The sequence below is a fragment of the Rhipicephalus microplus genome, chromosome 3, assembly GCF_043290135.1.
Source record: "Rhipicephalus microplus isolate Deutch F79 chromosome 3, USDA_Rmic, whole genome shotgun sequence".
NCBI lineage: Eukaryota > Metazoa > Arthropoda > Arachnida > Ixodida > Ixodidae > Rhipicephalus > Rhipicephalus microplus.
Window position 1 is genome coordinate 60,711,867 of NC_134702.1, and position 14,721 is coordinate 60,726,587.

A 14,721-nucleotide genomic window follows, 5' to 3' on the forward strand; every position below is an offset into this window, starting at 1 on the left:
GTGTGGCTGTTACGATATATAGCGACGACTTTCCACTCTCTCGTTGTCAGAGTACGCAGTGCTTTGAATAGTTATTTGTTCCAAGCACAGGGAATACCGACTAAAGCGAGGTGCTGTCTTACGGAGCCTTCGACAATGATCTTCTAGGTGGAGCGGAATTCATGGACGCTGTCAGAGTTCTTCGGCTGTTATTCGAAGAAAATGGTATAGCAATTGAACATGGGTAGTAGGAGGAGAAGAATAAGTGAGAGGGTTAACATGACTGGAATTCAAGCTATCACTCGCTGCCAAGGTGGGTGTGGCGAAGACGTGCGTGTGTGCGTATACGCTAACTACACCACGCATTGCATTGTTGCCACGCAGTTTCGAGCAGAAGAAAAGACTAAAAATAAGACCATTGACTTTCAGCTTTCGCAGCGTATTGCTTAGAAAGCCTAGCATATTTAACCAACTTTCCGACGCTGAACACTGCAAATACATCATGCTTATATTCATTTGTGCTCATACCTTCGTGTGACTTCAAAATACGGGCCAATATCAGCTGTTTTGCTCGGCGCAGATCTGCTACCTCCTGCGTTCTTTTCGTGGAGCAAAGCTATAAAGCGTTGTTGGCTCAAAGAAACTAGTGATCCCGCGTTTTTCATTTCAGACGGCTCGCACAGAGCACTTAACAAGGGTGTATTGCTATGGTGGGGCTCGTGAGGTTGCCTATAGATTGTCAATGATGCGCGCGACAGTGCGTATACATCAGCCGGCGAGGGCAGAAATATTTTCATATTCCAGCACTAATCACATTCGCATATTAGAATATCTTTTGTGATTTTTTTCTAATAGTTATTCGTTCATAACTCGCTATAAATGTTCCTAGTTCAGTGCGTTGAACACGATGCTTGATTATCTTACGTAAAAATATTTATTTTCTTTCATAACCCCCAACGACGCCCTTCGAGTTCGGATTGTATCGTTCTCGTTTCCTAACCGCAACTATATACAAGAAGTCAGGTAGATCCTATGCTGAAGGTTCTCTTATACTGAAGAGCACTTTGAGGTTTTCATTTCATCATTTCCTATAAGTAGGAAACTATGATGCACCTAGTGCGTGCAACGCATTAACTTGGCAGCCGGCGCGTATACTCACTGCGTATTCTTCTTCATCGGGTTTTGACTATTGATACCGGCTGTAAATAAAACTTACTCTAGGCGGCATACAGTTGACAAATCACTATACTTACTGTATGTTTTTCGGTGTCGCCTAGTAATCTGGCGGATGATAAAGTCTGCGACGAGCACACCCATTTAGGTTGACACGATGGGTCCGCAATGATGAAGCTTTTTAATGTGTGTGCTTTTTGAAGAAAACACAGGAGCAGCACAGGAACGGTTAAAAATGAAGAGAAACAGTACTTAGCTTTGGCTAATCCCCCAGAGTGAGCATGTACCATATTCTATTAGGCTCAAACAAACGAACAAAGGCACTGGGGCTAAGACCATGCCAAAGGGACTTTTTCAGGATACTAGCCTGCGCATTCGAAGTGGCAGTGACGTCACGCAAATTTGTTCTTTGGGGGGGGGGGGGTCCCTGGGAAGGGGGGCCACATTTGCAGGTCATCACAAAAATACCTGGCCCCCGAGATTTTCACTAACAACTTCGGATGCCACTGACCCTAGTTTGGATTTTGGTGATCTCGGGAGATCGCTGCGTAATCTCCACGTAAATGACCTGTCTTACTATCCAAACGTTGTAAACCCCCTTGATCCCAACCCCTCTCTGTCCCAGGAACAGCATACTAGCGCTTCCACTCTGCTCCGTAGTGGGGCAGAACACCTGCTTCGAATGGAACAGACGAAAAAGTAATCAAATCGCGCTGGCGTTTGCCCGAGCTTCCCTTGTTGGTACTATGATTTCGGTACTCCAGGAAAAAGAATTCTTAGCGTCGATCAGATATAGAAAATCGGCTATTTGTGCAGGTTTGATGAAGAGTTTTACTAAATAGACAAACTATCAGCACCACTTGGCTACTGACCAGCAGGTCACGGAGTCGAATCCCGGCTGCGGCGGCTGCATTTTCGATGGAGGTGAAAATACTGTGGGCCTGGTGCTCAGATTTGGGTTCACGTTAAAGAACCACAGATGATCGAAAGTTCTGGGGCGCTCCACTACGGCGTCTCTCATAATCATATGGTGGTTTTGAGATGTTAAATCTCAGATATCAATCAATTATTCAATCAATCAATCAATCAGGCTATCAGTACCTCAGATAAACTTGGAAACCACAGTGGAGTCATTATAGAAAGTTAGTAGTTATTTTGACCAAGTTTTGATACCGTGTCGCCCAATTAAACTTTATTTACACCGTGCTGGTCTGGCGACGTCTCCACTGTGCCCATTATGCGAAAAAAAAAAACATACACCATCGAGAATTATATCATGTCGGAACTATTCATTATTTAGGAAAAGACTTCTAGGTATTGCGTTTTCTAAGGTAGGTTTATGTCCAAGTTTCAGCCTAAGTTCATGGTGTAAGTTTTGGTGCCTCTGTCGCCAGACTTTGCCAGAGAAAGGTATTTGATGCAGTATGTAATCTTATTGAAGAATAATAACGAATGCTAATATAACGTCTGCTTTATTATATATGTGACGAACCACACGAGAACGGTGTGGTGGAATGGTAGAGAAGGAGGAAGACGAAGACAAATAAATGGTTCATCGTACAGCCATCGCGCCTCCTGCGTCACATATACTCGACAAACACTAGCGATATAATTAGTAAAGTGAATAAATGTAGGACATACATTCAATGTTGATCGGCTGAGGTTAGCTCAAAATTACTGTCTTTCGATATAGCACTACCTCTCGTTTTCATTGATTGATTTATTTTTACTTTGTTATTATTTTATATAATTCTGAAATATGATTTGCCATTTCTTTTTTTTTCTTTCTTTGCACACTTTAGCCAAGGAGGATTAAAAAAATGCTGGAGGGGCAGCTCTCACAATGCCTTGCCAACAGAAGTGAAGCCAGCTTTTGCCCCTGCCAGGATGGCGGAAACAGTATTTCTGGTAGTGCCCACTTAAAGATTAAGTGAATTTCATATTTTGATGTAAATTCTACGCTAGTTCTAATATAAAAGATAGTTATTCCCGACGAAATAACACACAGAAACGAGTATGGGTGACTAAATCTCCAAAGAACTTTGCCTGCAGTTTGAGGCTTACTAAGGAATATTAGTAACACTTAAGATCACTTGGAGCATTATGTTACCCGAAAAAGCTTTCGCAGTAAACCCATTTGACGTGCGATGCAAACGCTCCGTAAAGGGCAGGTATCAGACGTGAGTTGCTTGTGCAGGCTGCCTGGCCATTGACTTCTGCTCCTTGCGGGACGGCTTTACGCTCTCCCATAGTAGAGTGTCTAGTACTCTAAATCATTACCCACTTTTTCTAAACACACAATCCTCCAAAACGTCGTTCTTCTAGTGTGAGGTCAACGGGATGGCTTGTTGCTCTTCCATAGTAGAGTACCTAGTATTCTAAATCGTTCACCACTTTTTTCTAATGATTATCTGCTCTTCACGGGACGGCTTTGCTCTCTCCCATAGTAGAGTACCTGATACTCTAAATCGTTACCCACGTTTTCTCAACACACATTCCTTCAAAGCGTCGCTCTTCTGGTGTGAGGTCAACGGGACGGCTTGTTGCTCTCCCATGGCAGAGTACGTAGTACTCTAAATTGTTAACCACTTTTTTCTGAAGACATTCTGCTCCTCACGGGACGGCTTTGCGCTCTCCCATAGTAGAGTACCTAGCGCTCTGAATCGTTACACCCAATTTTTCTAAACACAGGTAATGTAAATCTGTTCAAAGGTACCTCGTTGGCTTTAGCGGGACGGCTCAGTGCTTTCCCATAGAAGAGTACAAAGTACTCGAAATCGTTAAACATTTTTTCCAAACAGTTAGTGCTCTTTGTGTTTCCTTTTCTCTTCATTTTCTTGAGTAATTTGTCTTCTGTGAGAATACTGAAGTCTTGTGTGTTACATCGTGTCTATGTTCTCTTGTTTGTACACGCCACTGAAGTGATTTTGTGACACCAGACAGTTGTACTGAACTGACATGTTGTTACCAGTTTGCAATAAACTTCCCTCTCCTAATAGCTGAACGGTGATACTTTATTACGCCTCTAGTAAGATGGCCACCGCAGCCGCCATCTTGCCAGAGGCTCGGATTCGCTCCTGGGCAATCATTTCCACTCCAGCAATTTTTATTCCTCCTTGTGTTAGTAATAGGCTGACAATCATTGAATAGTGTTCACATTCAGGCTGCTACAAGCTCTTTTGGCCAATCCCCTCGACTGGCTAGTGGGCCAGTATTCACAGGCAACAAACAAACAAACAAGCTGACATGAGAACGAAGCAGAAGAAGTTAGAGCGTGCTTGCGTTTGAGCCTCGCTCGCCGTACAGCTCCTCAAAAATTCGTAAATTACCACTTCCACTGCAAGTAGAAGCCTCGTTAGCTTGCTTTGTGCACCGAGCGACGGTCATCGGGAATGAGGCACTCCAAAAAACCGCTCGACGACGACGGTTCGAAGAGCAGTTTGGTGACTGAGAGCTCGGAGTTGCTGACTGAGGAGACGACACTGAAAGATGACGGAGAGAAGGCTTCTCCGAAAAGCACTTCTCGTGAGTTGGCGGCTGTTCAGGATGTCGCCCCTCCAGCCAGCACTCGTAATTCTGGCAAGCGATTGTCACGCCGCTTCAAGGTGGGTAGACGCGCTTTGGCAGGGTCACTTCGGGGGTACGAAAAAGCTAATGAAGTGGAATGTTCCTGTAGGACGACTACCGAAGATATGCGTACCATTGTAAAGGGATGATGCGTCCACGAAACTGTTATGCGTGCTGATTGTTGCTATCTATAGTTGGATAGCCAGCTGCACTGTGCAAAAAGAATGGCACAAGAGCTGATGAGGGAACAGAGACCAGGGTTAAGAACAGCACTTAAAGCGAGAAAACTGTGTAGACAAAATAGATAGATAGATAGATAGATAGATAGATAGATAGATAGATAGATAGATAGATAGATAGATAGATAGATAGATAGATAGATAGATAGATAGATAGATATTTTTGTAGTCATGTGCTTATCGCCAGAAAATGCATACAGGGCTCTTAGCGGGCAGTTAGCGTCAAGCTAGAAATCCACTTGATCGACATGTTTCGGTTGTCTCTTTTGAGTGTTGCATACTTCTTTAAGCACTGCACGAAGCTCGAAACTTTTTCATTCTTCATGAAACGCTGCTCGGCTGCTTTTCTGTCATGTACTCTTGAAATTTCAGTAACTACATAGGTACATCACAAGACTTCACTATAGACTCAGGCTGCGGTGAACGCCTGTTCTGCAGGGTATGGCACTGCAGGAATACCACGGACAAGCGTGGCCGAGCAGTGTCATGGACCGATCGAGCAAGGCTCGTCGGCAACAGGAGCAACCACGACAAGACTACGAGAGCAAACACAGCGGTCGCGCTCAGGCATCCGCAGCACTCGTGGAACGCGACACTGAACAACGTGTACAGGTGAGGGCGACTGTTCGCCCTACGAATACAGGCTTGAGCGAGTTTCTATGCGTCCATCTTGGTTTATACAGCTCACACGACACGTTGACGAAAAATGGGGTACACAGGACAAACGCTCGCTTGCAACTAACAGGCATTGCGAAAAAACAAGCATACAAAGTGCTGTACAACATAACGAATCGACAAAAACATGGCACAAAAAAAAAACTTACTGACGTCGTTCGTAGACTGACATTAATTAGGTTTGAGAGTTTTATTGAGTAGCAATGTGAGAATGTGCCACAGGGTGAGGGTGGAAAGATATAAACGCTTAGAAAACCGTCTTATGCATCGTTTATACTTTACTGGCATAATCATATTTTAATAATGGAGTGTTATTTGGTTACAATGTTTCGCTCAAGGAGCGCATGGCCTCCAACGACGCCGAAGAGTGGAAGACGGGGCGGAGCCGGGGCGCGCTATCGACGTCCTGCACAACGCTGGTACCGAGGGGCGCGTCCACACCCACGGAGGTTCCTGAGCGGCAACATTCATCTGCAACGGTGTCCGAGGCAAACACCGAATACAACGTGGGAGACAATCCGGATTCGCTGGGCATGCAGGACCGTCGCAAACCGAACATCTTGCTGTTCGACTCTTTGGTCAACCACGACAAAAGCTCAAGGAGCAACACGCCAGTTCCGTGGAAATTTAGAGACATTGGCACTAGCCCCTTCTTACCCCACTCCAGAGGCTACATGGAATTCAGCAGAAGACCGAGTAGGTACCTCGTAAATCAGTATGTTTGTAAGCATGAGAACTAATACATTTTTATCTGTTTACTCGTTAAGAGGATACTAAAGAAAAACAGTGACTTTGTTTTGATCAACAAATTGCACTCTGAAAACTAGCGTTATATTTTTCCCTGCGATATCCAAATTAGGGAAAGAAATTTAGGTCGGAGTTTAATTTTTAAATTTCATACTCAAATGCACATGCGGAACGTCTAAAATATCTAAATGTTCTTTCAGTATTTTGCCTACATGGGCTCTACCAAATTTTTCGAAACTTAGTATTTCATTTTTGTTGATTAGATACCACTTAGGGTCCAGTGGATGCCTTCGAAATCTATAACGTTTCAATGTTTGTTGCGAGAATCTCAAGGTCGCGTATCCACTGGTATTTTCTTTTCGTGTGTTTTCTCGCTTAGCAAGCGTCGTATTGTAGTATGCATGATGTTTCCGGGATTGGGAAATTGTGCCCTGCTCTTAAGCAACAAGTTGTTTGGCTCTTTAGTGTCCCATGAAGACAGCCTTTCATGCCTCAGCAGATGAATAAATGGTTGATCCCTTCACCATAGGAACAGTGGACATTCTTTACACTCTTCGAAGGGTAAAAATTTCTGCTGAAGAAATGGAGATGCCACACATTGCGTGAGAGTTTTGTCGCGATTAAGTCTCTTCTGGTAAAGGTTGCAACAAAAACGAACAGGGCAATTTTATTGTTTGATAAAATTTCGCCAACCACATCGCGAACAGAACAAGTGAGCTTTGCCACATTTGTCAATTCCTCATATCTCTCAGCAGATCGAATGCATGCACCTTATTATGGCCGAAAAGCTCATTTGTTCATCATGCCAGGAAACGGTGCAAAAGAACGGGGCATGAAGCTACAATATCACATGCACCAAGTACTGACTGCATTTATGTCCTCTTTGCCTGAGCGGTTTCCTAATATGAAGTCGTGCCAAGAAGCTGAAGTTTGCGATGTTTTAAACTCCTTGGTCGTGCTTTAAAGAACCATCATTGCTTTTCAGCTGTTAGCTATCCGGAAAGTCTGATGGACGTCGCTTCTTCACCGAGATCCACAGAACTTGATGCCTCAATCATCGTTTGCGTGGTCGTCGCCGTCCTGCTGGTGACGCTCCTTGCAATAACGCTCTTCGCTTGGAATAAGTTACGTTACGATGACTACTCGGCCGTAACAGACTCGGTAAATGAAGATGTCTGCTTCAACGCAGCCTGCGAAATGGTCGTCACACTGCTCGGCAAATCTCAAGATCCCAGTGTTCCACCCTGTAAGGACTTTTACCGACACACCTGCGGCCGATGGTATGACAAAAGTTCTCGTAGGGCTAGTTATGCTATAGAGAATCGCAACGATTTCCATGCCCGCGTCCACCACAACCTGGAACGCATGGCCAGTGCCACCGCATTCTCCAACTCATCTACCTATCAAATGGCATTATTTTACTCAAGCTGTCACCGATTTAAACACGAGCAGCGAATAACCCCAGTAGAAGGCGTTCTCAATATCTCGAGAATTGACGTTCATCAATGGCTCACTGTGACTTCTTTCCCTGAACTATTGGCCACAATCGTGACCGAATGTCTGCGCACCGGTCTTGTGTCTGTCATTAGCGTCAAGCGCGGTGAAGGGCAGCGAATTTACGTAGACAAGGGCGAGGCTCTAGTGAGCATCCTGACAGGTTACAGGGAGCGAGTGGCATATTTCGTGAAAGATGCGCTCGCTGCCCTGGGCTTGAATCGCAACTACACCTTGGCCACAGCGATTGTGGCTCTGGACTCCACAATAGAGTGGTTCAACTCTACGGCACCGTCAGAGTACCACAGCGTAGTGGTCCACGATCTACCTCCCCAGGGATTTGTCCTGGCCTGGGTGCTCGGCCTGAATCGTGGATTGCACAATCGCACCAAGGTGCATGGCCCCACGCCTCTCTTCGCCCGGCGACTTCCCGAAATATGGAATGTGATGTGGACTCTCAGCTCAGTCGATCTGAACTTGGCTTCTGTCTACAGTTTGCTGTTGCCCTTAGCGCAGATTATGAGCTACGCTGCCCCTCTCGGTGCCCAGGAGCTGGTTGGGGAGAGTGATGAGATTGACGTCTGCCTTCGAGTGACCGCGGAACGCTTCCGTATGAACTTTCCCACCTGGGTTGCGCAGACTATAGAGACTCCCGAGATCCATGGTTACGTCGGCGTCATGGTGAACGCTCTTGAAAGCGTGGCCACTGAGCATCCAGATATCCAGAAGGACCTTGTTCTTAACGCCACGGACTTTGCCGAAATGCAGATAAATACTACATGTAAGATTTTATCTTTACCAAAATAACGCATATGGATGAGCTAAAAGAACGATGAAAACCCTTCTATCAACATAAATGGGAATGTGCTTTATTAGCCTTTGAGCTCAAAATTGACACCGCTTAGTTTAGCTTTTTGTTTCAGGTAGACTAATGAATGGTGTACTCGTCTTGTGGACAAGTTTGTATGTGTCAACATATTGTTCCATTAACTTACTACAAAGTGCCATAAATTTGCTATCTCATGTAAAATAATTAACAGCAGTAACACCGTGTGACATGTAACTCTCACAAATAAGTGTAAGCAGAGAATGGCTGGACAATTTATTCGACAGAGGCATCCGCCGGGCTGTTATCATTGGAGAACATTCAACTTTAAGACATACATTAAGTCATGGAACACCTCCACTTTGCTTCAGCGCTAAATTTTCGTTACTAATCATTACCGACAAGGCGGAATGCCTATCTTGCGCCAGTGCTGATGCAAGGTGGTACTACATTTCTATACTTACGTCACAAAGCATCTGTAGTCTCCACGAAAAGTCTTATCAAAACGTCAGCTCCAAGGACGTCCCATGTGTAATGATATTTCATCCAAACTTATGGTGCAGATATATATGGAAGGGGAATGCCGCGAGCTGTGCCTCAAATGGACTCTGAGAACTTCTTGGGCAACATTGTCACCCTGATTGGTGAAGATGTCATCGACAGCGACGAGACGTGGTACCATCTAACGTCTCAGACTGAACGGTTACCTCAGTTACGACGGCAAGGTGTTACTCGTGCCGACAATGTACATCGTCACCGACATGCTTCACGCCGAAGCCTCCGATCCCATACTCGATTACTCCACAGTCGGCGTCAGGGTCCTGGCCGCGTGGGCAAGCATCTTAGTGGAGCGGGTGAGTGACGCATTCACGCTGGCAGTTAAGAGAGGCTGCTGTGAGAGAGGAACAGGAGACGCAGGAGTCGCACTTCAGAATAGATGTCTACAACGACATACGCGACCTGTCCGTCGCAATAGTGTGATAATTGGCGCCGTCATATCTACTATGAGAAAGTTGGTACATAAGTGCATTGAAATGTTGAAAGCAGTGGTTGTCAAATGAAGATCCGCTAAGCTACTTCAGGGGTCCAAAACACCACGCTCGGGAGGAAATAAAGCTTGTTTTTTTTAAACTACACTACAGGGACATTACAAAAGCTACTCATTTTTTGTTTTTTATTGCTTAACCACATGGCATGGCATTTTTTCAGTGTGGCGTAACTGAATTATGTTTGCCCTTCCTGTTATGATGGCTGTAAAGCTTTTGTTAGATATTTCGACGACAGATGCATAGCGCGTTTCTTCAAGGTGAGAGTGTTTCTTGGGAAACTTGAGCGCAGAATTTTTGTTCTGTATTTTTGTCTGTCTGTCACACAATTCAGCCGCCTGGCCCAAGTTTAGGCACTTGCTGAACGCCCAGCCATCTTGAACTGGTGGCTGCATTCGTACTTGTGAACATTGCCTATAAGAAAGCAAATATTATGCATATTTGAGGCGCAAAATCAATACTTAAATATTAGGTGGTGTGTTACATCACGAAAAAATACATAGATTGGTAATTGTAAAGACCCTAGTGTTTTTAGGTTGCCCTAAAATGCCACGCTATGCACGAAAAAAGCCGGTGTTTTTTCACGATACGTTGAAAATGAGACGCTATGCACGAAAACGTGCTCTTCCGACGATATAGTGCTGCCACCTGGCAGAGGCCCTGGATGCACAAGCTCATGTTTTCCGGCGTCACTGACAGATGGCGTCCGTATTTCACCCAGTGTCATCTCTTTTTTACGATGCCAGCAAGGTGCGGCCGATTCAAAATAGAGCAGGTGCTACCTGAGGCAAGGCAAAACATAAATGGCCGCCTGGCCGCCTGGCAACACACTATCGTCTTTCGATGACATTTGCAGGAAAGCGCGCATATTGGCGGCCATTTTTTCCACGCTTGTATACTTGAAAGCAGACGCAGCTACTGAAAAAGGTGGAATGTGACTGCACACCATGAAACAAATCGACAAACTTGTGGGATAGAATGGCGTACTACCTCAGTTTGACCATTCTTTGCCGGGTAAGAATAAAAGGCACCTATTTCACGCTCCTTGTTAGTTCATTTATGACTCCCACTTTCTCTCACTGCAAGAGGTTCCGCAATTACTTCTATTGATCCACAGCTAGGGCGTCTCAGAAACATCATTGGCAGAGAACCACTGGTTTAAAAGGACACTACAAGGATTTGGCTTAGATTAAGTAACTGCACTCTGAAAACACTCTTGATGTTTTACTACCGCATGTTTAATATTAGCGGAAGAAATAAAGGGTAGAGTTAGATTTTTTTATTTTGCACCATAATTTCCGTGCATGACGTAATAAAAATTCAAAACGTATCTTTCTTACTTTCCTGACATTGGCTCGTAGAAATTTTTTCACGCTTCCTATTCGAGGAATATGGCACCCACAGCTCAAAATTTAGTTCATTTTCATCTATTAGAAGTTATGTCTGACCCAGCAGACGCCTTCAAAATGTCCTACATGACGGTGTTTGGAGCGGGGATCGCAAAACTGCGTCTCCTACCACATTTTTTTTTTTCGCGCGTTTTCTTGCTTACCAAGCGTCGTGTGGCGGGGAGCGTGGTGTTTTCAAGATTATAAAATATCACTTCACAGTTGAGCGAAAAATTGTTTTGCCATTTAGTGTCTTTTAAGCTCTTAACCCTCTGATCATCCACAGGTTCCCTGGTTTAGTAGCGTAGCAGAATTTAAATCGGTGACCAATTAACCGTGAATTGATGCTTTCTGACCAACGTGTTGCGTTTGCACTACGCTCAGCTTCGTATCACAACTGCTATGACTCATGGATACTGTTATTGTAGGGTCTATACTCCACAGAGAAGCTTCTAGGGCTGCCGTCAAGCTAATATCATGCCATGAAAAGTAAACTTCGCTGAACATCAAAGGACATTGTCTCTATTTTCTCCAGCACCAAGTACATGCGCGTGACAATTTAGAATTCAATACGTGCTTTTGGCCTCTATCATTTTTTTGCCAAAATTTGCGAGATTATGCTATGTTTTGTCAAGTTTTGTTACGCTATTGTAGGGTTCGCTAAGTACAGCAACGTATTCTAGGTGTTGATGGGCATTGCTAAGTTTGTGCTTAGTCTTGTTCACCGTTGCTATGCCTCGCTGTGTGTGGCGAGGTTATGCTCTGTTGTACTAATGTTTGTCAAGCTGCCAAGTATGCCTAAACGCGCCAGGACCCTTTCTGTCACCATAAGCGAGCATTAATTCTCCGCACTTGACTACTAAACGGAAAAGATTTGAGTCTTGTCGGGTGGTGTCCAGTCGTTGCGTTTTTAGCAAAGCGCCACTAGTGAAGGCCACGCCCAGTTTTTAAATGCGAATCACTTCTTATCCAACCTTGGGGATTTTGACCGTATATAAATATATATATATATATATATATATATATATATATATATATATATATATATATATATATATATATATATATATGCAGGCATCGTAGTTCAGTGGCCGTAGCGTTGCATATAGTCAAGTAGAACCTGCGTGAATGGTCACAACGTGGTTTATTTCGACGTTTTGGCCTAGAGTCTGGCCTTCATCAGGATTGAAGGTAGAGTTTGTTGATGCTCAGCTTTATACAATTTCAAATCAGAGGGGGGAGAGAGAAAAAGGGAAAAACACAGAAAAAAGAAGAAAGGAAAGAAAAACAGAGGAAAAGAATATAAGCTGGACTTCCCCCGGGCGCTCCCCTTCCACTCTTCCTTCCACTTCCGCCTCCAACTCTTTCCCTTTTTCCTTTTCACCTTTCTGATGTCTGAGGTCTGTGTATGCTTCCTTTCACTAACGCATTCTTCCCGACCAGATGGCGCCTCCTGGCTCTGGCGGTTCGGTGTGGGGCAAAAAGAGCCTTTTTAACAAGTTTAAGCCATTAACTAATCAGCGCCCCGTCGACATTTCGTCGTAGAAAGAGGGGTGCCGCGTATTGCGGCGGAGGCTGGTAAGCGGGCGCAATGCGAATTCCTTGCCCGCTTCTGGATTACGCGTGCAGTAGGGGCCTCCCGACTGTGCACATGGTTGCTGTTGGGCATGTCATGCTTGGCACAATTGATTGGGTATTAAAGTAAAAACAGACTCATTAAACAGTAAAACATATCTCATTAATATTGTGTCAAAACACGGAAAAGCGAGCCCTTAGGTATACACTTATTTCCCTTATATATATTTGTATATATATATATATATATATAAACAAGCCACCTACGCCTTTCAGCTCTCTAGGACGTTTCGATAATGGGTAGTTACCAAAATTGGCATGACATAAGGTTGACTGTATAATGAGCATAAATGGGTAGTAATAACATGAAAATAATGATGGGTATGTCATGAATGTCATGATTTACATGTTATGACCTTGCTGCTCTTATGGTGGTTTCGTTCATATATAGAATATGGCAAAACTGGTTTGATATGACATGACTACACGGTGAACCAAGTGGCAGGCCCTAACATGAAAATCATTACAATACATGTAAGTCATGAATTCACACCACGCTCATGGTGCGCTCATGGTCGTTTCACCAACTTCACATATAACAAATTTGGTATTACATGACGTGAATGGACCGCGAAGATAAATCCCACGTCTAAACACGATAATCATCATATGCGTGTCATGTAAAACATGACTACATGCTACGGTCATAGAGCACTTGCGGCCATTTCGCAAGCTTCACATGTACCAACTTCAGTATTCCATGACATGAATGAATGACGAAAGCAAATGCTCGGCTCAAACGTGATAATAATCACATGAAGTCATGTACGGCATAATTTACATGTCACGCTCATGGCGCGTTTGCGGCCGGTTCACTGTAGCATGATATTCAACTTATTTGCCAACAACTGCTGGTGCTGGTATTGCAAATGCTAGGGCTGCCATCGTTATGCGGCTATAAACGACATACTTGAATCTTGTCTAGATACATGAGTGCGCATAACATTTATACTGGTGTTTGCTGCGTACTAATTGCGTTCGTCACGTAACATTTTTCTATTTTAAAGTGACATATCATCCTTCCTCATTCGTGCTTCGCATATCGTCAATTCACACTGTACGTGAGATCTACCAATTTGTTTTTAGCCTAGAAGCTGGCACTGGTACGCAAGGCCCATATAGCGACATATGAAGATGGTGAAGCGTGCGGGCATATATGTACAGCTGTGCTACAGTTTGCTAGGGGATAGGTGACGACCTGGCACTGAGAGATATTTTTTACTCGTTGTGTGATACTCCATTGAAGAACCTCTGCTCCTGAAAGATTCGATAGCAGTATTTGATGGCTTGGTGACCGCGTGATGACGGATATTCTTTGATAAGATAAACGTGTGTTGATCGCTTGAATGAGACGGTGCGCGTTTTTTCAGAGCCCGACCCTCAGTTCCAAACTGGCAAAGATGAAGCGATGTGCGAAGGGCCGGATGAATGCTACCGAGAAATGGCCGGGCGGTAAAGGTGTTCCTGAGGGCACCCTGCGCTGGATGCTTCTCCTGCCTTGGGCGCTCGACGTGGCTCTTATCGCCGCCCGTCGGCGCCATCCCGGACACACGAACAAGGTCGTGGACACCATGTCCAGGGACCAGCTCTTCTTCCGCCGTTTTTGCCAGACAACGTGCGGAAATGCCCGAGGAGCGGCGCTGTGCGACTACGGCACGCGACATTCGGTGCTATTCGCCAACGCATTCGGATGCCAAGAGGCGTTGCCGCTCGCCTGCTAGTAAGCGCCCACGTCTCCTTGGAGGTGTCCAGCGTAGCGAGGTGGCACTGTGCCGTGGCGGTGGGAGGAAGACATTTACTATCACAGCATATATGGTTCTGGTCCTATATCTTTCTCGATAGTCAGCGTGGCTCTTCCGGTGCATTTGATACATTTTAATTTTTTTCATCTTCGTTCGCATCGAGTCACCTGTTTAACCGCCACCAAAGCGTTACGTTACATGTGACAGTAT

The 14,721-nt window shown here is 44.7% G+C and overlaps 1 protein-coding gene across 1 annotated transcript; it reads left to right on the plus strand.

The window, feature by feature from the left end:
- Nucleotides 1-4,544: 4,544 nt before the first annotated feature.
- LOC142802813 (uncharacterized) lies at nucleotides 4,545-14,260 on the plus strand. Its single transcript, XM_075887860.1, has 5 exons — nucleotides 4,545-4,757; nucleotides 5,397-5,570; nucleotides 5,972-6,329; nucleotides 7,366-9,554; nucleotides 14,140-14,260. Exons 1-4 carry the CDS (start codon nucleotides 4,545-4,547, stop codon nucleotides 8,679-8,681), a joined length of 2,061 nt encoding a protein of 686 aa, XP_075743975.1. The 3' UTR covers nucleotides 8,682-9,554; nucleotides 14,140-14,260.
- Nucleotides 14,261-14,721: the final 461 nt, after the last annotated feature.

What these genes read in the sequence shown, in the direction of transcription:
- LOC142802813 (XM_075887860.1), top strand. Translation starts at nt 4,545, where the DNA reads ATGAGGCACTCCAAAAAACCGCTCGACGACGACGGTTCGAAGAGCAGT. An exon ending in ACACTGAACAACGTGTACAG is followed by an intron (nt 5,571 to 5,971) that starts GTGAGGGCGACT and finishes GTTTCGCTCAAG; the next exon opens with GAGCGCATGGCCTCCAACGA. An exon ending in GGAATTCAGCAGAAGACCGA is followed by an intron (nt 6,330 to 7,365) that starts GTAGGTACCTCG and finishes ATTGCTTTTCAG; the next exon opens with CTGTTAGCTATCCGGAAAGT.